The sequence below is a fragment of the Daldinia loculata genome, assembly GCF_022478755.1.
Source record: "Daldinia loculata strain CBS 113971 unplaced genomic scaffold F4817scaffold_18, whole genome shotgun sequence".
NCBI lineage: Eukaryota > Fungi > Ascomycota > Sordariomycetes > Xylariales > Hypoxylaceae > Daldinia > Daldinia loculata.
This window is the reverse complement of record NW_026054872.1, coordinates 38781-61033: the sequence shown is the minus strand read 5'-3', so window position 1 is coordinate 61033 and position 22253 is coordinate 38781. Positions and strand designations below refer to the sequence as shown.

At 46.9% G+C, this 22253-nt stretch overlaps 9 protein-coding genes across 9 annotated transcripts; 3 read left to right on the top strand and 6 right to left on the bottom strand.

Annotated features, from left to right (window-relative positions):
- The first annotated feature begins 520 nt into the window (after nucleotides 1-520).
- On the top strand, nucleotides 521-2351 carry F4817DRAFT_69391 (guanine deaminase). Its single transcript, XM_049307777.1, has one exon. The coding sequence runs from the start codon at nucleotides 856-858 to the stop codon at nucleotides 2209-2211; it is 1356 nt and encodes a 451-aa protein (XP_049159991.1). The 5' UTR covers nucleotides 521-855; the 3' UTR covers nucleotides 2212-2351.
- F4817DRAFT_69394 (uncharacterized protein) lies at nucleotides 2352-4236 on the bottom strand. The gene is made up of 3 exons (XM_049307778.1): nucleotides 3802-4236; nucleotides 3512-3754; nucleotides 2352-3460 (listed from the first exon to the last, which is right to left on the bottom strand). Exons 1-3 carry the CDS (start codon nucleotides 4079-4081, stop codon nucleotides 2493-2495), a joined length of 1491 nt encoding a protein of 496 aa, XP_049159990.1. The 5' UTR covers nucleotides 4082-4236; the 3' UTR covers nucleotides 2352-2492.
- A 1054-nt stretch (nucleotides 4237-5290) lies between these two features.
- On the bottom strand, nucleotides 5291-7108 carry F4817DRAFT_334425 (glycoside hydrolase family 43 protein). The gene has a single exon (XM_049302889.1). The coding sequence runs from the start codon at nucleotides 6829-6831 to the stop codon at nucleotides 5842-5844; it is 990 nt and encodes a 329-aa protein (XP_049159989.1). The 5' UTR covers nucleotides 6832-7108; the 3' UTR covers nucleotides 5291-5841.
- A 2218-nt stretch (nucleotides 7109-9326) lies between these two features.
- F4817DRAFT_69338 (putative rRNA pseudouridine synthase) lies at nucleotides 9327-11291 on the bottom strand. Its single transcript, XM_049307776.1, has 4 exons — nucleotides 10956-11291; nucleotides 10741-10897; nucleotides 10051-10682; nucleotides 9327-9997 (listed from the first exon to the last, which is right to left on the bottom strand). The coding sequence occupies exons 1-4, from the start codon at nucleotides 11071-11073 to the stop codon at nucleotides 9450-9452; spliced, it is 1455 nt and encodes a 484-aa protein (XP_049159988.1). The 5' UTR covers nucleotides 11074-11291; the 3' UTR covers nucleotides 9327-9449.
- Nucleotides 11292-11388: 97 nt separating this feature from the next.
- On the bottom strand, nucleotides 11389-12296 carry F4817DRAFT_334420 (uncharacterized protein). Its single transcript, XM_049302888.1, has one exon. It carries the CDS (start codon nucleotides 12084-12086, stop codon nucleotides 11610-11612), a length of 477 nt encoding a protein of 158 aa, XP_049159987.1. The 5' UTR covers nucleotides 12087-12296; the 3' UTR covers nucleotides 11389-11609.
- A 330-nt stretch (nucleotides 12297-12626) lies between these two features.
- F4817DRAFT_334417 (putative C6 transcription factor) lies at nucleotides 12627-15354 on the bottom strand. The gene is made up of 4 exons (XM_049302887.1): nucleotides 14783-15354; nucleotides 14699-14726; nucleotides 14196-14639; nucleotides 12627-14145 (listed from the first exon to the last, which is right to left on the bottom strand). The coding sequence occupies exons 1-4, from the start codon at nucleotides 15199-15201 to the stop codon at nucleotides 12934-12936; spliced, it is 2103 nt and encodes a 700-aa protein (XP_049159986.1). The 5' UTR covers nucleotides 15202-15354; the 3' UTR covers nucleotides 12627-12933.
- Nucleotides 15355-15500: 146 nt separating this feature from the next.
- On the top strand, nucleotides 15501-17226 carry F4817DRAFT_314876 (major facilitator superfamily protein; the record flags this gene model as incomplete). The annotated part of the gene is made up of 2 exons (XM_049300464.1): nucleotides 15501-15650; nucleotides 15730-17226. The coding sequence occupies 2 exons, from the start codon at nucleotides 15501-15503 to the stop codon at nucleotides 17224-17226; spliced, it is 1647 nt and encodes a 548-aa protein (XP_049159985.1).
- Nucleotides 17227-17514: 288 nt separating this feature from the next.
- F4817DRAFT_334414 (SET domain-containing protein) lies at nucleotides 17515-18794 on the top strand. Its single transcript, XM_049302886.1, has 2 exons — nucleotides 17515-17741; nucleotides 17789-18794. Exons 1-2 carry the CDS (start codon nucleotides 17726-17728, stop codon nucleotides 18748-18750), a joined length of 978 nt encoding a protein of 325 aa, XP_049159984.1. The 5' UTR covers nucleotides 17515-17725; the 3' UTR covers nucleotides 18751-18794.
- F4817DRAFT_334412 (uncharacterized protein) lies at nucleotides 18795-20957 on the bottom strand. Its single transcript, XM_049302885.1, has 5 exons — nucleotides 20827-20957; nucleotides 20271-20756; nucleotides 20152-20215; nucleotides 19950-20104; nucleotides 18795-19889 (listed from the first exon to the last, which is right to left on the bottom strand). The coding sequence occupies exons 2-5, from the start codon at nucleotides 20533-20535 to the stop codon at nucleotides 19165-19167; spliced, it is 1209 nt and encodes a 402-aa protein (XP_049159983.1). The 5' UTR covers nucleotides 20536-20756; nucleotides 20827-20957; the 3' UTR covers nucleotides 18795-19164.
- Between the last annotated feature and the right edge of the window lie 1296 nt (nucleotides 20958-22253).

The following is a 22253-nucleotide window of genomic DNA, read 5'->3' as shown; positions in this document are numbered from 1 at the left end:
TCACATACGTTGACACCTTGCTTACATGAATTATATGCGTATTTTAAATTTATAAACTTCTGTTTTACTGAGGTATTAAATGCCAAGCAAGCCTTTACAGTCTCTATCGTGATGGTTACCATGGAGTACCTACCTAGATATAGCTTCTCCTCTAAACAATAAAAATGGGACTATGTATGTCTCATACTTTTGTGAGACGTCTTATCGTCGCGGGGTTCCGACAATCGCGAAAAGAAAGCGGGAAAAGTGAGTACCTAGGTAGCCATGACCACAAACCAGGCCGGTTCAAAAGACCATATATTAATGTAACCAAACTAGAGTGAGCCAGGTGGGACTTTGCGCCCTTCAACCTTCTTCAGTTGAGCGTAATTCAGTAAGATAGAACAACTTATTGAAGTCAAAGTAATCTTATACTAACTACCTAAGGATGAAGACGACAAGTAGGCTTCTGAGTACTATGTACATACTCAATCATTACAACTTGAGTAAAACACAGCTATTCATTTACAAAAGTCATCCTGCTTAATTGCCATTTCATTTAGCTATAACAGTAATTTCATCCCTGAAATAGGTAGTTAATGAGTAAAGCTACCTATCAGGCTTACAGCTGACAGACTTATCTGCCAATAGATCTTCAGCTGGCAAGATACGATATGTCTCGGGAGCTCCTCATTTACATAGTATAGAACATGTAATTTATATTCTCCCAATCACGTCAGGCACATTACTTTATCAGGCACATTACTTTATAAGATCTATAGATAGAATTCAATAACTACCTACCTATATAGCCAAAGAGCCTTATACTTTTATAAGATCCAATATTTTTTCGGGTAATGGGATGAGACGCATGAAATGGCATATCAAATCTTCCACGGCACCGTGATCCACTCACTCGGACCATCAGACCTCATCATACTCGAGAGCGCCTTACTCGTAGTTGGCGCCAATGGCAAGATAATCAACCTAGTAGAAGATACCCCCAAGGACAAAGTACCCTCAATACTATCATCATTAGACATCCCCTCCTCAGCCCTCAGGGACGTGCGCTACCTAACCCGCGGCCAATTTTTAATCCCAGGATTCGTCGACACGCACAACCACGCGCCACAATGGGCGCAACGCGGTCTAGGGCAAAGCATGCACATCCTCGATTGGCTAGAACAAGTCACCTTTCCCAACGAGGCGCGGTTCCGCGACCCGGCGTACGCACGCCGCGTCTACTCGAGCTGCGTCGACGGCTTCCTGAAGCAGGGGATCACCACAGCGTCGTACTATGGCTCGCTCCACGCGGAAGCCACCAAGATCCTCGCAGACATATGCCTAGAGAAAGGCCAGCGCGCCCTCATCGGTAAATGCAACATGGACCGGAACGCGCCGGAATATTACCGGGACGCGAACGCCGCGGCGTCGCTTGCGGACACAGAGGACTGCATCGCGCACGTGCGGCGTATCGATCCAGAGGGCGTGCTGCTCAAGCACGTACTAACGCCACGTTTTGCCATTTCGTGTTCGCCGGAGCTGCTTGGGGGGCTCGGCGTACTTGCGGCGGCGAACACGGATCTGCCGATCCAGACGCACTTCAACGAGGCCGAGCAGGAGATGAAGTTTACGCAAGAGCTGTTCCCGCAGTTCAAAGGCAGCGAAGCGGACCTTTACGCACACTACGGGCTACTAGGCGAGCGCTCAATCCTCGCTCACTGCTGCCATATGAGCGAGCACGAAATGAGTCGCGTCGCGGAGCTGGGGTGTGGTGTTGCGCATTGTCCCATCTCCAACATGACGGTTGGCGGGGGGTTTATGGCTGCGCCAGTTCGCGAGTTCCTACGGCGCGGCATCAAGGTCGGCCTTGGGACCGACAGCGGGGGCGGGTTCTCAAGCAGCATTCTAGATGCAATGAGGCAAGCCCTCGTAGCATCGAATGCGCGGGAAGTCATGAGCGGGGGTGAGCACAAAGGGCTTAATATAGGGGAATTGTTCTATCTGGCCACGTTAGGAGGCGCGAAGGTGTGTAGTCTCGATAGCAGAATTGGCAACTTCGAGGTTGGGAAGGAGTTCGACGCTCTATTTATCGACGCGAATGCACTGGGTGTTATGACTATACTAGATGATGAAGACTCCATTAGGACGATATTTGATAAATTTGTCATGACTGGCGACGACCGGAATATCAAGGAAGTGTACATACGTGGGCGGTCGGTCAAGTCTTAAGATAGAATAGGAATAAATGAAATTTTCGTCTAGCTAACTCCATGTATAGGTACGGATTGGGGTAAATAGGTTCTGCAGAAATACAATTTTTGTGAGTCTTATTCTTAGGCATAACGTAAGAGCAGCATCTAGAAAATAGGGGTATCTTCTGTTTTACTTTATTCATTTATGTAATGAGAGCTAAAGCCCTGTCGTACTGCTTTCATCTTCAATCCTAGCATATTATCAGATAGCCGCAATGTAGTTATTATACTTGTACATGGTATAAGGGTATATATAGGTTACCGCCCTGTCGGCGGAGGAGGGAAGTTGAAATTAATCTGCTTAGTCTCTACAGGACTTCCCGTATTACTGGTCCTCCGATTTTTTGCCGCGATACCGGAGGTCACCCTTTCCCAAGCTCCGCCTCCTGTCGGTCGGCTGGAACTGCGAGGTGGCATATCCCATGTTGGTGTACTCCGTTCCCAGGCGCGGCTTATGAGGGGGCTAGCAGTAGAGCCAGATATTGGGCTACTGAATACGGTGTTAGGGTTGGTGCCTATTTGTGGCGAGCTATCTGAGTACTCGGCAGGGTTATACTGCCTTAGAGGTAGAAGTTGTGCTGTGCTCTTGGTGCTAGTAGTGCTAGCAGGCTCATCGGTTGGGGAGAAGAATGCGGCCTTAGGCGAAGTTGAGTAGTGTACATTACTTGGGATCGCGGGGATGGCCGTAGCAATGTTGTGTGGTATGACCTTATTGTCTGACCTAGAGAAAGAGTTGAGACCCATGCTGTCGTTCAAAGTCTGTCTTAGTGACTCCGGGTAAACAGGGTTAGAGGCAAGGGCAGAGAATGGGCCTGCGTAAGGGTTCTCCTCTTCAATGGTACCGTCAGACGGATTTGGGAAGAACGCAGGCGACCGAGGAGTTAAGTGTGCTTGGCACCGAAACGAGAGTGTGGAAACAGTGCGATGGCGGTTCCTCTTCTGTGCCATCGCTGATGCTTTGACATCTCCGAGTAGAAGACGGCGGTTACGACGTCTACGGCAGCGTACGAATAAAAAGCCAGCTATAGCCAAAACAATGACAACTGCGCCAACTGCAATCCCCACTATCTGAGTTACGGATAGGGTAGATTGCTTCTCATCGTCGGATTTTTCGATAGAAGGATCAACAGAACTGATCGTAGTTTTGGTGAAGACTGTATCATTCAGACCGATTATGGTTCCAGTAGGTGGCTGCTGTTGACACCCTGCGTCAAGAGTGATGAGGACTGTACTAGTGATTAGTATTATGGTATTATATGAAGATGAAGGTGATTTACAGTTGGCTAAGTAGTCTTGGTCATCGGAAACGCTCACGCAAGCCTTGCACTCCGAGACTGCAGCATCAAGCATGCCATCCGAGCCACAATACGAATAACCATTCTTCTTAGGATCAAGATTGCCGTCTGTCAAAGCCTCTTTAAGCCCCCCACATGCGGTAGATGTCGCACATGGAGTGGATGCTACTCCTGTGGCATTAGGAAACCCGAAAATGCAATAGTCAAACGTATATCTGAGGTTATCTATATTTGTATTAGATGAGAATATTAAGTAGCTGTGATGTACTTACATAAGAACCAAAGCTGGTCACTTTCATCCCCCTGAGCAAAGTTGCTATCCTGAAGGCAACTCATGCATTTTCGGAACTTCTTGCCTGCAGGCAATGTAGAATATTCGGTATCATAACACGAAATATCCAAATTGCCAGTGCTTGATGAGTTGGGATCGGAAAAGTCGAGGCCAGTGGAGTCAACGCAAAGCGAGGCGCATGGCGAATTTGGCGTAACCTGCAGACTGGTGCTATATCGTACGAAGAGAGTAAGGATAAGAGCAAATGCAAGAGGAGCCATCTCGCCTGGAGATCAAATATTGGTAAATAGGAGGGTATCTCGTAATGAAGGAACGTCGATAAAGACCGAAGTATTATAAGAAGTACAGTAAAGGATGATATTAAATTTCGTAAAGTTAATACCGCCAGCCAGCTGGTCAAGGTCTTGGATAAGCTCACTAGAGAGCGTAGAAATAGAAAAGGTCTTAAGATGGAAAAGGAGTGTACAACATTCGATGAACTACTTGAGAGATTAGAAGCCCGGCACAGGCCGAATAATATATGAGATTCGGTCGGTTACCCTTTAGCTTAGGAGGCAGACGTTCATAGCGATGCATCGCGCGCAAACGATTTTACACTACTACCAACCTAGTGGTAGTCGGCGCCTATGTAGATGTAAATGTGCCGATAGCTTGCACGAAAAGGTAACATTGCAGCCATACCCACAATTCCTCCCTTGTACTAGCGAGAGAATACCCTGGGTGATATATCTCAAAGTAGGCGAGCGATGATTCTTACGCTGTTGAAAAGACCCGATCTTGGATAGTGTGAGATAGACCTACCTCTAAAGGTTATCCGATAAGAGGATGAACCAATGGGACAAGTATATGATCTATACATTCTGGTCCCTAAGCGCCGTGATTTGTTCGGTACCTATCTTACCCGGCAGCTCTAGTGGGTCGGTAATGAGGTCGCTGGCGGCAAAAAATCACGGCCATTTGGCCCCCATTTAGAGGCCGACAAGACAGGGCAGCCCTAATTTCAGCTCAGCTCCGTTTAAGGAGAATTAAAATCGTTTCCCGTTCAATTAGTCAAGTAAGTAGTTATCTAATAGGCCGTTTGATATATTGGATAGTCGTCAATATAAACCTACAATTATCATGGCTGCTTTGGAAGAGTTATCCTAAAGTGATTCGCAGATCGTCAAGCCAAGAATGTTCCAACTTGCGCAGTAGAGGTTTCGCTATTTAGTGTGCCATAGGTACTACGTAATGACGAGCAATTTGTTGTAGAGTTGCAACAGAGAGTACTAAAGGTTGCGGGGGCGCTTCGGAAGGAATATCAAGTGATCGGGAGATAATACGATTGGACGGAGAGATATAGGCAGCCCTACCGGAGAAGAAGCACATGGTATCTTCTGCTGGGCGTAGACAATGTAACTGTGATAAAAGGCTTGCAGAGTGCAGGTTGAAGATATTGCGAAGGTTGCAGATAATAAACAGGCGCTTATGTTGATACATAAGGGGAAGTACAAATCAGAAATAGTCCGTGCTCAGATTTATGACCAGACATATCACATATGTATATGCATAAAAATAGACTTAATCTATCCTCCATTTAGCTTAGACCAATCTCGGTTCGTCAATCTTATGAGCTTTGGAGAACTTCTCAACATCAAATTTCACATTATGTTCTCAGGATTCACTATAGTTAAAAGCAGGATGCGCGTATAGTCCAAAGGAACCTGTGATATTACTGATCTACTACGCTTATATAGGTCTATCCGCTTTGGTATCATTTACCCTCTATCCCGAATCCAAAGATATCAATATGAAATATTCCGAATCTATCTTTAATCTAAAGAGTGTTGTGAGCAGCGTCGGCGCGAGAAACATCAATTGAGCCATATTCCAACCTCTGACCTCGAGTATCCTCTCGTGTACCTGTTATTCTCACCCGGTTATCAAAGAAAAATTGTATCAAGACCTTGTGCTAGTCCAGCACAGCCCGTCCTTTCAGCATCGTGTTCGCGGAAATATGAATGATGAATCGTCGAGTAGCCTACATCATAACTCTTACTTCTCGGCCGTCGACCACCGTGTGTGATGTGTGCATACATCTCCCCTGTTGGCAATCTGCATGGAAAGCGATCCCAACTGTATCCCCAACATGTACTGCGGTGGCGCCGCCGGGTGCCTGCAACGTGTACTCCCCTGATTTTATTATCGGGCGCTGTGCTCGTTGAAATGGCCCCTTCAGGCTCGTCGACGTTGCGTAGTTCACGTTGTAGCTTGGCTCCAAGTAGCAACCGCTGCTGAAGAACAGGATGTACAGCCCATTGTCCGTACGCAACAAGCTCGGTGCTTCCACTAATGGACCATCCTCGTCGCTGCGGTTGAAAATTTGAACAGGCTCGCCAACTTTCGTTACACCATCCTCTTCGACTTCCTGGAGCATGATAGGCGTTGGTACAATCGGCTTTTTGGTGTTGCTGCAGCTTCCGCCATGACCGACACTATTTCCATCGATCTTATAAAGGACGTATTGTTTGCCGTCCTCGTCTTCGAATCCAGACGCATCGATAGAGCCACCGGCTGAGAGGTCGCAAGCAAAAGGTTCCTCCTCGGGTATGTACGGACCGGTGATGGCGTCTGCTACTGCCGCGCCGATGCAGTGGTGAGCCGAATCTTCAGCTACCTCGCCGCTGTAATACATAACGTATTTCCCGTTGCGCGCGCGACGCACATCAGGGGCCCAGGTATGTCGTCCGGTAGTCCAGGCAGCCGAGTGAGGAAGGGCGTCGACATCCTTTAATAGATTCCACTGCCCATCGAAGCTCTCTCCTGTAGCTACCTGGACTTGCTTATTCTTTCCAGCCGTCCCAAAGGCATACCAGGTACCGTCTTCGTCTTGGAATATTGATGGATCAGCGAAGTCATCGTCGAACACCGGATCATCGCTTGCTGTTCGGAGAGATTGTACGGGTATCGCCGACGCGGAAACGAAAATGAATGACAGCGCGGCGGCTGCAAGTAGACTAAGGAGCTTCATCCTTAATAACTCGCATATCGAGCAAGCCAGCTCGAAACAAATCTGGTGCTAAGGCTGAACCTTAAAAGCAAAGACAGTGTTTGTAGACGGAGCTGGTACGTGACTGAGAGGCGATCTATAGACTAAATAACTGGACCGAATCTCGCTTCGGCTTTGGCATGTCGATCCGGACGGTTTCGGTTGGCGCTCGTCCATTTTATAGAGAAATAATAGTATGTGTAGAACATGGCTCCGTAAGTCTAATTATTCTACGCAAGTCTGCTATCGTATCCTATTCTTCCCGATCTAAAGCATACGTGCAGTATCACAGCAGGAAGAAGCAATGGATATAGCCAATGATGTAGCCTAAATCACCGTGTAACTGGCGGTGTCGAACCATACTACTGAACCGCATATCCGTCTAGGTCACTCTGTAGGACGCTGTAAAGAAAAAGAAAGCATCCGGCTAGAACGGCCGGCTTGGCCTCTACGGATATGCATCTATGGCTGTCGTGGAGCCTAAAGTCGACCCATCTGCTCAAAACAGATTCAGATGTTCAGGAGGTCGTGACATTGTGTGATTTATGCGTCGTCATAAGTTATATTGCCTATCCCCGAGTGATTATGATTCTCAGTCGGATACGAGACGGAAACAGCGGGTCGTCTGCTTTCAAAGTAACATAAACAGGCATCCAAGCATCAAAACCAATGGAAAGACTAACAGTTCTTTCGCCTAAATCTTACTTGAAATCTAGGGGTTAATAAGGCAAGTCGTCTAGGTCAACTTACGGACAACTGCCGACAATTACCAATGCCAAATTTACCCATGGAGATGGCAAACTATTTTAATACATACCCCTGAAAGTGGCTTCTCTATGCTAGTGATGTTGTAGTGTAAAGTCAATAGTTAAAGATCTTCACCGAACTTTGTTTCGATCTTCCAACGACCAATGTTAAGGAATTCTGGATCAATATCAGTGCGGGTCTATGCAACATTGAGGCTGATATATACCCCTGTACCGACAGCCCTGAACCACCACCCATACAGACTGATCTACCTGAGAAACAGATGTCTTCTCAGACATGTTTGAACGACATATCAGCTTGGCGATCATCTAGTAGGCATGATTCTAGTCTCATAGCTACCTGTTAGTCTAATCAGCGAGCTTGAGAAATAGAAGTCGCACATATACGTATAAACTAACTTGACTCCGGCAGTCCGGATCTCCGCGAGTTGCACATACCTGTTCTAGAGCAGGCGACACCGTACATGGTTACAATAGACGTGGTTCGTGCACACTACCTCCCCCTATCTAAGAACTGTCGAGCAAATACTGTACAGATTGAGATATGGCCTTAGGTAAGTGATAATGAAGATCATGAGTGGGAATTACTCAAGCCAAGTAGGTAGGCATCAATGCCGATCACTTCATAACCACATCTTGGAACATCCATATCCCATGTCGATATGTACGCACGCACAAAATATCCCCGTTAATAACAGAATTATCGTATTATCAGTCGTAGCATAAAAAGTCTATTTGGTCTACACCACCATTCAACTCGCACAGCACCACCGCAGCGCCACCCAGACGATGTTCAACACATAAGGCACGCGAGAACACAAGCGAATTCAAATTTCCATGAGCGCGTGCCCATGTACCACCTACGGTAACACTGTCGGGGCAAAAAAGATCACGAGCTCGAACGACGTGAAGAAACTAGCACCGAGCAGACATTTGAGACAAGCACGCTTAAAAGAAGTTATTTTTTTTTGAGCTACCTCCCCACATAGGAAGGTAGATCCTCTTTTCCCACGTGTGCAACTGGCAAAAAAAAGAAAGAAGAGTCTAAGATGCTGTGGCCAGAATCACGATCCTGATCTTAGAGGGGCTGAGTCGGGATAAGAATCTCGTAGGCCCCGCAGATGACGAGAGTCTGGCATCACGATCAAATAACATACGGACGTATATATAAGCTTCATTGAGAGAACACAATACTAGATTTAGGCGTTGTTGTGATTGAAGCTGGGAATATCCCTACTGCTATAAGTCATCCCTCACAGTTTTACGCGCTGTACCAACTTATTCATTGGCAGTCTTACTATCGTCAGTTTTCTGTGGTCAAGTCTGACGATTTAACATAGATATCGTCCTAGTGCGTGAGCATATGGCTACGTACGTATTATTATGCAGCGGCGCGACGACGAAACGTTGCTTACCAAGAGCCGTGTTGTCGTGCTTATTAGCAGTTTGCCCGAGTAAACATAACACAAATGCGAGAAACATGTCGAGCTTAGAAAGTCAAGAGGGGCAAACATCAATCATCAGGTCACAGCATCTCGCCCAAGAGCGACAAAGTTGGATGAAACACTTCATGTTCAACTGGCGATAATTCGTGGTATCTACTATGTTCCAGAATCCACATGCCGCATTTCATCCTCTGAAATCTCGAGACATCGTAAAAACAAAATAAGCAGAGGTCCTAAACGCCATTTTCCAGACCCTTAAAAACTGTATGATACAGCAGATAACGCCGCAAGCCAAGGCATATACATGCAACTAGCCACTGACCGACCAAATGGTATCAACCAAATGCAACTCGGGAGAAACCCCACTCAGAACTAGATAGGTTTTCCTTTAATCTGAGTCAGAATCGTCCTTCTTTCCCAGCGAGGAGCGCTTTGCTTTGGCTGCCTTCTTCTCTGCCTTGCGTCTCTTGCGCTCGGCCTTCTCTTCGGCGGTCTCTCCATCGTGCTTCTTGCGCTTCTTCTTGTCATCCTCGGCTGTGGCAGGCGTAGGTGAAGGGGGATTCTCTTTCGAGGGAGTTTGGGCGGGAGCTTCGGTCATGGTAACATCAGCGGCAGCTGGCGTTGCTGCTACGCCATCAGCCGGAGCACTATAGTCCTTGTACTCCGACGTCCACTTGGCGGGTGTTGCCTCGTTCGCTCGTCCAAACTTGTCCAGCTTTCCAGATGCCTTCAGCTTCTTTTTCTCGGTAGCAGTAGGGCCCAGACCCCATCGTCGAGGGTACAGGTCTCGCTCCATGATACATCGCTTCACCTTTGCTACTACACCGTGATCGCAAGACGACATTTCGACGGTCGACATCATAGCAATACCAAGAGCAATAGCCTCACCCTTCGTTGTCATCAAAACAATCTCCTCGTGAACTTCAATGCCATCCTCTATAATCGAATATTAGTTTTAATCAACTTAACGGAGGGAGGAAATATCTTACCGTATCGTAGCAAGCCAGGGATCATGAGCTTTGCACCATAGCAAATAGCATTAACAGTGCTGTCCTTGACTACGATTCTCTTGTACGACGTAAGAAGAGTCTCTAGGGGCGCAATGACCTTGCGCAGGTAGGATTCATCTCTGGTATTGTCCATCATCCACTGGGCATCGAGAACATCATGAAGCGTCACAAGGTCCTTCGTCTCATCCATAGCACCACTTCGCACACGTCGCAGTTCTTGCATATGTGCACCTACACCAAGTAGGAGACCCATATGCACACAGAGGGTTCGGATGTAGGTTCCGGCCTCACAGCTGACCCAGAAAATACCGAGGTGGCGGTCATTGTCGAACTCGATGACTCGGCTCTCGTGGATGGTTCGGATACGAAGCTGTCGCTTGACAGCAGAAATTAGAGGAGGTCGCTGGAAGAGGGCACCGGTCAAGGTCTCGAGAGCTCGTGAGAATTGCGCCTCGCCACCAGGAAGCTTATCGTGTAATCGAATAACGGCAACATATTCCTTTCCGGCACCTTGCTGAGACTTGACCAATCGAGTAGCACGATCAACACAGACAATCAAGCAACCTGTGACCTTGGGATCAAGGGTTCCACTGTGACCTGTCTTCTCAACACTATATTCGCAGTCAGCTTTCATCATCTTCCTGCACGGGCCAAAGCACAAATTCATACCGTAAAATTCTCTTCACCCAAGCAACAACCTCGTGACTTGAGGGGTTCGAAGGCTTATCGAGGTTAATCACACCAGAGCTAATGTAGGACTTAAGGTCTCGAGTCAACGGCGAGCTGCCATTGGGAATGGGAGTGAAATGTCCAGTTCGGATGAGAACTATTTGTAATTAGGTCAGTGTCGCAGATTAATTTTAGTCATGACTTTATTCACGTACGCTTGTCGTAGTTCTTCAACAACAACGGCCATGTGCTCGTGTCAACAGACGGAGTGACCGTGGTTGGTTTAATAGAGAACTCGTCCTCCTTGGGCTTAATATCGTCCTTGGTCGCCATTTTAACCCGTCTTGATGATTACCTGTTTCAATTATATAAGCTTGTACGCGACGGTGTTGGCGTGAAGGAGATTTTCCAATGACAATTGCAAATGGAAGATTTGCCTCGGACGCCGGGTCTGCGAATTGAAAAAAATAAAATAGAAAAGCTCCAAAAATTTTCTAGCTATTGGATGTGGGGAAAACTGATGGAGACTTGGTCCAATCAATAGCTCTAGCCACAACTAGCGCTCAAATTGGCTTATCGATAGCATACTTAGAGCCGGAACTCTAGCCACTCAGTAAGCCCGTTCGTTCACTTTTTAACACTCCTTTTCCTCTATACACGTAGATATAACTTACTCTCTTGCATTAGACTAAATAAATAAATATCTTAGAAGTCAGCACTTAGTATCAGTTCACAGCTCATGATCCTTTATCCACTTCTGAAACTTTCCCTCCCCTTCCTGTTTCTTCTTGGTTTTCTCCTCATCCGAGATACGTTTTAGCATGCCTTCATTAACAATTCAAACGGGCACAACAAGTCTTCCAAGTCTCTCAGTGCAGCAATGGGCTCTTGTCCACCTCGCTCAGCTGTGTTTCTAATTTAGCGACCCATAGTTCCGTGTACGTATCAAACGGACCAGCTTTCAGCAACGGTGGCTGTCCGCCTACAATAACACCGCTATCATCTAGAGTTAACGCACCAAACTTGGTTACCATCTCAGGAATCTCAGAACTCTGTATAGCGGCGAAGATGCTAGCTAACTGCTGAACAGCATCAATAGCATCCTCTAGAGATAATGAATCAAATTGGGCATCTAGATCCGACCCAGGCTTGAATTCACTTATTGTCCACCCAAATCCAGTCTCGCCAGGTACTTCAGGGTACCTACATGGTGACCATGCATAGACAGCGGGAACTACCGCGTCAAGTCCCCTAGACTGAATTGACTTTCGGGCAAGATGCTGAGCTGCAACATCGTTTTCCACGCGGTTGGCGTTTTTCAGCCCTTCTGCAAGGGGGTTGCTCATGCGAACCACTAGCGTCGATATACCCTCAGCAGGCGGAGCTGATGTGCATGGTTGTCTATGGGGAAATGTTGCCAGAACTGCTGAAACTTCAAGCTCTACTTTATATATAAAGTTATTGAAATGAAAAGGGCAATGTTCAACGTATGCAATGGGTGTCACTCGTGTAGACTGCAATAGTTAGACTCATAATACACACTGCTAAGAGGCATCTTCTAATATTTACCTTCAAGTTATACTGCTGCAGTATTCGCTGTAGAGCCTCTAAACGGCGGTCGAAGCCTTCTTGGTTGAAATTCATCTCGAAATAGCAACTTATAAATATCTCAGGTCTGTTGATGTTCAAGCCTAAGACAAGTTATTTATACCCTCGAATCACAAGCAACGTTCTTACTACCTATCTTTTAATACCAAATTAGTTACCGGGAGTTCTGAGCCGTATGAACTCCGTGCCAGCAGTAACTTATAAGTAATATTCGTATAGGCTATCTAATCCTTACCTAGAGTAAGAGTCAAGACTGTAGAAACTATATCGATTAGAATCACAAGCAAAACCATGAACAGTTGGAGATAGTTGTACATTTTGAAAGAGCCATGATAAGTTTATATCCACGATTCCAAGATGCTCAGCTTGTAAGAAAACCCGAGGGTAATAATACAATACACCTACTTGCCTACCTCCTAATATAGTTGAATTCCTATCGTACACGTATTCAAGTAATCCAATTGCTCCAACCCAGCCGTTCATCTCCTAGTTTTCCAGGCAGCATAACCACAACCCTCTCATTCGACCCCATCTATAAACCATGCTTAGGTACTCACTCAACTCAAGGGTTATTATCCTGTTGAGTTAAGGGAAGCCGCTCTGTTCTACAATTATCTGATCCCATTGTATCCACTCGCTCGAGTCCATCTGGAGAGATAGAAGATCTGAGAAATCACAAGGCCCAAAAGCTTCTAAATCAGTGAAGTTCCCTTCACACACTTGAGATTGCATCCTGGTGTAGTCGAATGAATCTGGAGTAACAGGTCCACAATCCACCGCTGGACCTTTGGGTTTGAATCGTGGTTCCGACGACATTTCACGGCAGCGACGGATCCTCTCAATATACCGGGGCATTGGCGGTTCTGGGTGCCCTTCGGCTTTTAAAGCCGCAGCACACTCATTCCAAACCTGCAGTGTCCATTTTCCTATCGCTGTGAACACGGGTCCGGTGGATTCTTCGAAGATCTGGGGGTAGTGTGAGTAGACTTCTCCAATCAACTGCCACGTCCTATCAACCTCGGGACCTTTTTTACGATTCCGGGTCTCGATGAGCACGTAGAGCATTGTACCCCAGAGGTAGCTGGTGCCGATTTGCCACATGTACTTTTCCATATTATTCAGACCGCCGTGCAACACGGTTAAATATTCCAAAAGCTTCATACAGTTCGCGAATACTATGTTGCGCTCGCTCTGTGGCATTTTGATCGGTCTGTTGGCGGGCGACCGAGGGCTGTGGCCAAAGACTCTCATCTTCCCGATTGATGACCTAACCATGATTGATATGAAAGTATGAAGCGAGTTCAATGGGTCGCAATACCGTAGATACTTAGTTTCGAGGTGATCTTCAATCTGATCTATGATGCGGTTCTTTTCGGTGAGGGGGATGTCTGAGCCGCGAAGTGCATCCCAGTGTAACCCATTAATAGATACCGGCGCGAACTTGTCCAAAGCTTCTAATATCTCGCATCTGATCAAACAGAATGAAACGGAAGTGATGCCGTTACGCTCCGGGGGTAAATTGGCCATATTTGGGTCGAGATCTTCGTCGTTGACATTCAGCGGTATCTTAGTATCCTTGGAAACAAGGTCTAACGAAGGCCTTGTGCCGAGGATGTCGGCCAAGCGAAAGTCCACGTGGACGAGGTGCCACCAAAGCCGCCTCCGCATTTCAGTTTCGAATGGAGATAGCCCTAGAAGTGAACCGTCGCGATGTAATCCCATTTTCCGAGCCAGTCGGATCGCAACTCCTGACAATACGAACAGGGTATCATGTCTGTAACTCTTTCTTACACACATCTTCTTGAGTTAGAATGAGAGCGTACAGACGTTCAAGGGTAATAGCTTACCATGAAAATTGCATACGCCTGGAGCGTCATTGGACTGGAAGTAGACAGAAATCCAGCATGTACTAAAGCCTGGCGAGTTGCAATTCTGTAACGGGAATTGAGTATCGATTTCTCTATTCCAAATAAGTTTCGGCACTCCTCATCCGTTAATGATGTGACGACTACAAAATAGAAGGCTGATGCTAATGCTTCCAAACTTCTAGAGCGGTTATGAGGGTTCCGTAGCATGTCTGTTAACGCGGTCCAGAATGTAGGGACATGGAGTATCTTCGTCAGAGGATCAACTCGATCGATAAATACTTCCTTCATCTTTGCCAATATCGGCAAAGAAGGATGTAGGCTTGCGACATTGTCGAAGGCGTAATTTGGTTCCGACTCGAAGAAAATCCCACTTTCGTGAAAATTTGCCTCATCTGTTGGCTCACCAACCTCTGGATGTTGAAACTAGGCAACGCTTAGAAAAAGCTGGCAGTTGAAGTGGAGAAGAGATAGTAAATACTTACTTCCTCTCCTATAGTAGCCCAGGGTGTGCTAAGGAATGAATGTCAGGAACTAGGTATTAGAGAAGGAGTTAAGAATGAACATACATATCAAAATATCTCGACGTCCCCTCTTTTGTTATAAGCTTCGGATTACTCTCTTCTAGCTTGAAAAAGGGTTCGCTATGACTTGGGCTTCGAGACCTAGCTATCTCATCATCTGGGTGAGACATCGACTCCGAGTCGGAGTCGTCGAGATCATCGGACAGCTCAGTTTTCGCGCCATAAGATTTCAATAACTCCTCAAGCCGTTTCAATTTAGCATGGAGACTCTCTTTAGGTGGTTTCGTTCTTTTTCTCTTTCCTCGCACTGGGGCGACGAAGCTGCATTGCTTCTCTGCCTTGACGCAATTGGAACAGGGGTTGCGCCGGTCGCATTTGACCTTTCGCTGCCGGCAAATCACGCACGAGTAACTTTTAAGATCGTCCTCGGGACCGAGCGGCATCGTTACCGCAGATTGAGACATTTTTCTAGACTTAATAATTCTATGGAGATAAATGGAGGTAGTGTTGCAGTTCGCGGAGTTGCATAACGAGTGAGTTGACCGTGGATGTTTCTCGGTGCTCGGAGGCGAAAAATCGATTTTTGAACCCCGAGCAGCGGATCCGGCCCCTTTACGGCGTGGGTCCCCGTCTTATAAGACGAATTAGGGGAAAATCCAGCAACATTTCTAGATGTATAAAATGCTGCTTGGGTGCTTGGCGAGGTCTTACTTACCTATTATTATGTTCATTAGTTAATCATAGCTCTTCTTTCGAAGTCACTATGTCCCAACATACCGCGGATAGTGAAAAGAAGCCCCTTGAGGGCGCTGGGCAGGCGAACCACAAGCCAGAGATCGATGAGTACCCTAGCACTCAAAAGAGGGTTGTCATCATGATGGCACTTTACTTGGCGGTTTTCTTAGTTACTTTGGTATGTGATATTATAATTTTAGAAAGTCACCGTTTCTATCAGGGTTCAGATCGATTGCTAACCTTCAGTTCTATTGCAGGACCAAAACATCATATCGACAGCTATTCCCAGTATAACCAACGAGTTCCACTCTTTAGACGACATTGGGTGGTATGGCTCGGCCTATTTACTGACAATGTGCGGCCTCTCACTTGTCATGGGCAAGGTTTACAAATTCTACCCTGCCAAGCCTCTCTTCCTAGCGGGCTGTCTCCTATTCGAAGTTGGCTCGGCCATCTGTGGTTCGGCTCCCAACTCTATTGCCTTCATTTTCGGCCGTGCTATTGCAGGAATGGGATCGTCGGGGCTATTTTCGGGGGTGATGGTTATCATGTTCCACACCGTCCCGTTACGGCAGCGGCCGATTTACCAAGGCGCTTTCGGAGCCATCTTCGGAATTGCATCAGTTATTGGCCCCCTTATCGGAGGTAGCTTTACCGATAGGGTAACGTGGAGATGGTGTTTCTATATCAATCTCCCAGTCGGGGCGGTATCGATGATCGTCACCTCGTTGATCCTACACTTACCCAACCAGAAGCTCGACGCGAAGGCAACAGGTTGGGTTGAGAAGATCAAACAGCTAGACCCTATCGGCAACCTCATATTCCTCCCGGGAATCGTTTGTTTGATTTTGGCTCTTCAATGGGGAGGGACCGTGTATCCTTGGAACAACGCTCGCATCATCGTCCTTTTGGTCCTTTGTGGTGTCCTGTGTCTCGTCTTCATCGGTGTACAGGCTTGGAAGAAGGAAAGTGCATCAATCCCACCGCGTATCATAAAGCAACGCAGCATCATCGCCGCCGTGTGGTATGGTTTTTTCAACGGTTCCGGTATGATGGTCCTGACGTACTACCTCCCTATCTGGTTCCAGGCTGTAAAAGGCACCAATGCCATTGGTTCTGGAATTATGATGATTCCTCTGGTCCTCTCAACTGTTATTAGCTCCATCTTATCCGGTATTATGGTCTCCAAGCTTGGGTACTACGCCCCTTTCTTCTTGGTCAGCTCTGTTATAATGCCAATAGGAGCTGGTCTTTTGACAACATTCACTCCATCCATCAGCGAGGGTAAGTGGATTGGCTACCAGATACTCTTTGGAGTTGGCCTTGGAGTTGGCATGCAACAGCCAATGAACGTTGTGCAAACTGTCCTAGAGAGACCAGACATCGCAACCGGGACCGCAATCGTGACGTTTTCGCGCTTTCTCGGTTCAGCTATATTCCTCCCAGTCGCTGAAAACGTCTTTCTTAACAGCCTCATCTCGAAGCTCTCTAATGTTCCTAGTATTAACCCTAGTTCCGTCACTGGAGGTGGTGCCACTGAGCTGAGGAATATGGTTTCTGGAGGTGAGTTAGAGACACTTCTTTCCGACTATAACGCAGCCATAATCGATGTATTTTACATGGTGATAGCGACATGCGGTATCACTATCTTCGGCAGCGTTTTCGTGGAATGGCGCAGTTTGAAAGCTCGCGCCCAAGAGCAGGCGGGCAAAGCTAAGCCTGGGGAGCCTACCAAGGCCCAGGAATCTGTCTAATATCATTACATTAATCAAACGAACCAAAGTGTATTATAGACTATATCTTTTATAATTCCCCTCTTGTATATAACTGGCTGTCATTATGCTACCTGAAGCAGTTGTGATCTAGGCTACTGTGAATTTTCCGAAATGGTTTAAATGAGTAGAAATGTAATTAAATTACCATTCATGTACGGCGACTACGGCTTTAAATGAGGTTATGACGGAACGAAACCTGCATGTTACCGTAAATTGCACGTCCCGTTTGCATCACAGTGTTGGCGTGGCATCAGAGTGTCACGAGGTGGAACGAAACAGTATTTCGTTGTTCTGCAAGGAACTCTAAACTATCTATGAAGATCTTTCGTCTATACATACTGAACAGTTCCTTTGCTCTAGATGTCTCATCTAGAATCCTGACACAGAGTCCGAAATTCAGTTGTAAGGCACCGATAAAGCTCAAGCTACCCTACTTCTTCATTCCACGACCCCCGGACAGCAAGCATAGCAATAAATAATGTCCCAAGACCATCGTAAGCCTACCCATAACTTGGGTGCATCCCGTAGCTTACCCCTTTAGCCTATCGCAGACTCCAAATACCTAAAGATGCGCCTTTCGAACTAAGACCCTCTTCACCTGGGAAAGGCTGGGGTGCCTTCGCTACGAGGTTGATCAAACAAGGAGACCCGGTCTTGATAGAAAGACCACTCTTCGTTATTCCGAAACCGTCCCAATACATTACAGATGGAGATGTTTTTGCAGCATTCCAGCGGTTGACACCGACGGCAAAACAACAGTTTTTACTTCTTCGTGACAATGCCGGTGGTCCTTTCGAGAGCTTAAACGAAGCCCTCGCGGAAAACTCCCTCGCTATGTCAGCCAACTCAGGACATGGCCTGTTTCTGCTCCATTCACGTTTTAATCATTCCTGCGTACCCAACGCCAAGATCCCAGAGACCAGCGGTGAGATCATCACGATGTTTGCAATAAGGGACATCATGGCTGGCGAGGAGATCACTTTCTGTTATAAAAACGATTTTGAGTGCAGGACCAGACGTGAGCGCCATGAAGCACTACGTTTTGTCTGCGACTGCAAAGCCTGTCTACTCGGCACCCCCTTTCAACAGCTTAGCGACATACGACGAAAATTCGTTCGTGGGTTGCGGTACCTTACACTTGGTTTTGACATAGATGGGAAAAGACAAAATTCTTCGTCTCCGATAATCGCTGACCGTAAACTAAAAGAAGCAGCAGAAAACTTAAGTATTCCTCACTGTAATAGACTAATCTATCAACTCTTAGTCTCATTCTTGCTGGAAGAGGAAGGATTACTAGACTATCTCACGAGGGAAAGACTCGAACCCTCCATGGTAATAATGCCGTCCTTATTTGAAACGGAGAGCAATGCTAGAATCGCCAGGATTGCCATGGCGGAACAGACTTGGCTAGGAAAGGTTCAAATGGCTTTCAGACTCTATGGGCGAGCAGATGCTGCCGATGAATTACTTTCCAAGGCGTTTCGGACACTACGCGGCATCTGAAGGGCACTTGCTTTCGTGGTGCTTAACCTATTGGCATTTCAAATGCAATGACGATAAGGTGGGATTGGGTGAAATTGAGTGAAGGCTTGGTACTGGTGATTCATGAGGTATGGCAATCAGAATTCTCAAGACGAATCTATACCCTCAATCAATTGTGTAAACCAATTAAACAGTCAAATCAACTACCATGGTATAAATCTTCCCCAATCAAATCAAGGCCGCCACCCCTCAACCCGAAATTATAGCATATATTCCTCGATGATCAAGGAAATTCTATCGTGACTCGTCAAACACGACCTTTAGGTATCTCATCGTACACCACAACTCCTCGCTAATATTATAAGAGTAAAAGATTCAAGCCGCACCATATCCAACGATACCACCTAATAGGCGGTAACTATGCCGTACCCCTTCTTACTCTCGCGGGCTTTCCCGAGATCCTGTACTGCGTCTCCCGTAACCGGGATGGTTTAGCAAAGGCGGGTTATAGGCGTGCGAGGGTTGAATCCTGTTTTCGTAACCGCCGGCACTGTTCACGCCCTCTTGCAGCTCGTAGCCGTCATCTCCTACACTTGCAACCTTTTCCTTGCCCTTCTTATCACTCCATGGCGAGTAGACCTCACGGTCCGGGCTTATTGCAATACCGATATTATCAGACTTCTCTATTGGCCATGTCATGTTAGGGCCTTCGACCCCGCTGACGGGACTATTATATTGAGAGGAGTAAGGCGAGAAGTAGGGTGTGAAGGCAGTCTGGGTTGATGCACTGATAGGCGAGTCTTGCCAGCCCCGGAGAGGCTTCTGACTAATGGGTGTCTCAAACATCTCACCACCGCCTTGAGATGAGGGCCAGTTCTTAGTGGTTTGCTCCCGACGGCGGAGGTATGCCTTTCTCCGGCGCTTGCCATTGACAATGATCCCACATCCGACGATGGTAAGAAGAACGGCGAGGCCACCAACGACAATACCAGCAATAGCACCGGAGTCCAAGGGGCCTTTCAACCCTGGAGGAGAGAATGTGGCTGTAGGCGTAGGATCCGTCACATTCACGGCGTCCGTAGAAAAGATGTTACCTTGCAAGGGAAGGGTAGCTGGTGGCTCAAGTCTTAGTCTGCAAGCGCCATCCAGAATCGATATATCTGTAATAGGAGATGGGGGTCAGCTGTTGCGGTAGTAAGATAATTTACGATGGACCATACAGTTGCTAAGGTAGTTGTTGTTAGGTGAAGAGGTCAAGCAAGAGCGACAATTGTTAAGGTTATAGTCGGTCCACTGGTCACAGTAGCCATATATCGAGCTACTGGATGTAAGATTACCGTACTTGATCGCTTGTTCGATGTTACCGCAAGCGTAGCTGCTGAGGTTAGCATCGTGGTGGAATGAGAAGCGATAGACACATACGAAGTGATGCACGGGGTTGTTCTAGCGTCGAATAAACATACGTTGACAGCATATCGCATATTATCTGACAATATGAATTAGCAGCTATGACGCACATAAGAGAGCGAATGAAGCCTTACAGAGCATATACTGTAAGTCGGATTTGTTTTGTGCCCCGTTTGGTGTTGCGTACGAACTCGTCGACTCGCAGCCGATACAGGCTTCGTAGACTTGGCCTGATGATTCGACGCTGTATTCCGAATCCTCGCAGACTATCATATCGTTTGTTGTTGAGCCAAGTACATTACCGCATTGCGTCTCGCATGGTGACCCATCTGCGACAAGTAACGCAGCCGATGCATGCCAAAGGGCTGCGAACGACAAAACTCGGAACGTCGCCATCATGTTTTCTTGCCTCCTACCCGACGTCTGTCTACGGTCGAGAAATGCCGGGTATCGAAGTAATATAGATTTAATAGATATCGTACCTAAGATATCCAGTTCTTTCGGTGGTTATGAAATCTCGATACCTTTACTCAGAGAGAGCCTCCGCTCAACCGTGAAGCAAGGGAGCAGTGAGGGTGCTTCGTCAACGTGGTTTCATCCCTATCTGATTGATGTCACTTCTGAAGAGAAGACTGTAAGCGCGAACGTCTTGATAATATTTGCCTCGACCGCCTCATCGGATCGACGCACATCACCTCACTAGATCCATTCAGTGGACGAAATAGTCGACAGAGCTACATATGCAAATCATGAGAGGGGGGCCGTGCGGAGGCCATCACACACTCGATCAAGTCGGAGGATCGGGACTTTGCTATGGTTGTATAGTTAGTCCGGGGGGCAGAATCCAGGGGGAGAAGGAAAGGGTCCAATAGGATTTTAGAGCACGTGTATTGACATTGGTTCCGGATGCAAGGCCCCCTTGCTCATGGCACCTTACCGAGTGGGGATTCAAGTAGATGGCTTTGGCTACGACCGTTTATTGGAGATCAAAAATGACTCCGCTAATATATTCGTCCAATGGTTGAGTAAAGGAACGTTGCTCAACATGTCCCCCAAATCATCGATCCACCGAAATAACCTCAATCCGGAAAACGAACGCTTCGTCACACAAGCTGACAGGGCACGCTCACCTAAACACACCCTAATATGTAATTACTATGCAGAAAGTAACCCTCTTGGCCCTCATAGCTTCGGGGCTTTGGGGGGCCGCCTTATGCATGCAATGCGAAAATGGCGACGAGCCGAGAAATTAACCGTATCTATCGACTGTCATGCGGTAGGTAGATGTATTCTCTACGATCCTACTACGATCCTATTGTGGCGTGTATACCTGATCGTCCGTGTGGCTGTTTCGATCTACGTACATGATAAGAGTTCAACCGGTGGTAATTCTATGATCGGTTTCGTCTCACGTAACAAACGAGGAGTTTTATACGAGCGAGCCTCCAGGAGAATGTCTGTGTGCTGGGCGACCCAAACTGTCGGGACTCGATGACGGAGCCGTTGAAAGATCCATTTGCTCCTATTCTCCTAAGAGGTATGATGTATGATGGGCTCGTACTACGTAGCTAAAAAGCAAACACTTGATAGAGAGCGGCTAGAGGCTAGAGGCTAGAGGGCATATATTAAAGCAAGGCAGAAACCAGAATATGTCATCTAGTAGTTTCCTGTTCGTCATTTTCACAGATCGTCGCAATTTTGGCCAAGATCTAAGTGGCGCAGCTTAACTATGACCGAGACGGCATGCCGATTAATCGGATAACTCGACTCTCTTCCATTGCCAATGCCCCGAGCCGACGGGATCATACCTCTTGCCTTAATAAACCGACATGCTATGAGCCTAAGCGCTAAATAAACATCCTAGAGTAGGAAGGTTTGGTCAATGAGGTTCGAAGATTCGACCATTTTGTAGATTGGATCTATATTCACTTTTCAATCTTGCACCAACATACATACAGCCCCCTTCGTGCTATTGGACCGTTACCACTAGGTCAGTCTTCCACCAGAAAATTGAGAGAACAATGTTAGCTCAAAACACACATGCTACCTAATGTAGCATCGGACTGAATCGGCGCGTATTTGAATCTAATAGGTGGTAAGCCGAGAGGGAATGAAAC

What these genes read in the sequence shown, in the direction of transcription:
- F4817DRAFT_69391 (XM_049307777.1), top strand. Translation starts at nt 856, where the DNA reads ATGGCATATCAAATCTTCCACGGCACCGTGATCCACTCACTCGGACCA.
- F4817DRAFT_69394 (XM_049307778.1), bottom strand. Translation starts at nt 4,081, where the DNA reads ATGGCTCCTCTTGCATTTGCTCTTATCCTTACTCTCTTCGTACGATAT. An exon ending in TGACCAGCTTTGGTTCTTAT is followed by an intron (nt 3,755 to 3,801) that starts GTAAGTACATCA and finishes ATACAAATATAG; the next exon opens with ATAACCTCAGATATACGTTT. An exon ending in CCAAGACTACTTAGCCAACT is followed by an intron (nt 3,461 to 3,511) that starts GTAAATCACCTT and finishes TCACTAGTACAG; the next exon opens with TCCTCATCACTCTTGACGCA.
- F4817DRAFT_334425 (XM_049302889.1), bottom strand. Translation starts at nt 6,831, where the DNA reads ATGAAGCTCCTTAGTCTACTTGCAGCCGCCGCGCTGTCATTCATTTTC.
- F4817DRAFT_69338 (XM_049307776.1), bottom strand. Translation starts at nt 11,073, where the DNA reads ATGGCGACCAAGGACGATATTAAGCCCAAGGAGGACGAGTTCTCTATT. An exon ending in TGGGTGAAGAGAATTTTACG is followed by an intron (nt 10,683 to 10,740) that starts GTATGAATTTGT and finishes CTGCGAATATAG; the next exon opens with TGTTGAGAAGACAGGTCACA. An exon ending in CCCTGGCTTGCTACGATACG is followed by an intron (nt 9,998 to 10,050) that starts GTAAGATATTTC and finishes ATTCGATTATAG; the next exon opens with AGGATGGCATTGAAGTTCAC.
- F4817DRAFT_334420 (XM_049302888.1), bottom strand. Translation starts at nt 12,086, where the DNA reads ATGAGCAACCCCCTTGCAGAAGGGCTGAAAAACGCCAACCGCGTGGAA.
- F4817DRAFT_334417 (XM_049302887.1), bottom strand. Translation starts at nt 15,201, where the DNA reads ATGTCTCAATCTGCGGTAACGATGCCGCTCGGTCCCGAGGACGATCTT. An exon ending in GGGCTACTATAGGAGAGGAA is followed by an intron (nt 14,640 to 14,698) that starts GTAAGTATTTAC and finishes AGCGTTGCCTAG; the next exon opens with TTTCAACATCCAGAGGTTGG. An exon ending in AGGCGTATGCAATTTTCATG is followed by an intron (nt 14,146 to 14,195) that starts GTAAGCTATTAC and finishes TAACTCAAGAAG; the next exon opens with ATGTGTGTAAGAAAGAGTTA.
- F4817DRAFT_334412 (XM_049302885.1), bottom strand. Translation starts at nt 20,535, where the DNA reads ATGATGGCGACGTTCCGAGTTTTGTCGTTCGCAGCCCTTTGGCATGCA. An exon ending in ACAACCCCGTGCATCACTTC is followed by an intron (nt 20,105 to 20,151) that starts GTATGTGTCTAT and finishes TAACCTCAGCAG; the next exon opens with CTACGCTTGCGGTAACATCG. An exon ending in CAACAACTACCTTAGCAACT is followed by an intron (nt 19,890 to 19,949) that starts GTATGGTCCATC and finishes CTCCTATTACAG; the next exon opens with ATATATCGATTCTGGATGGC.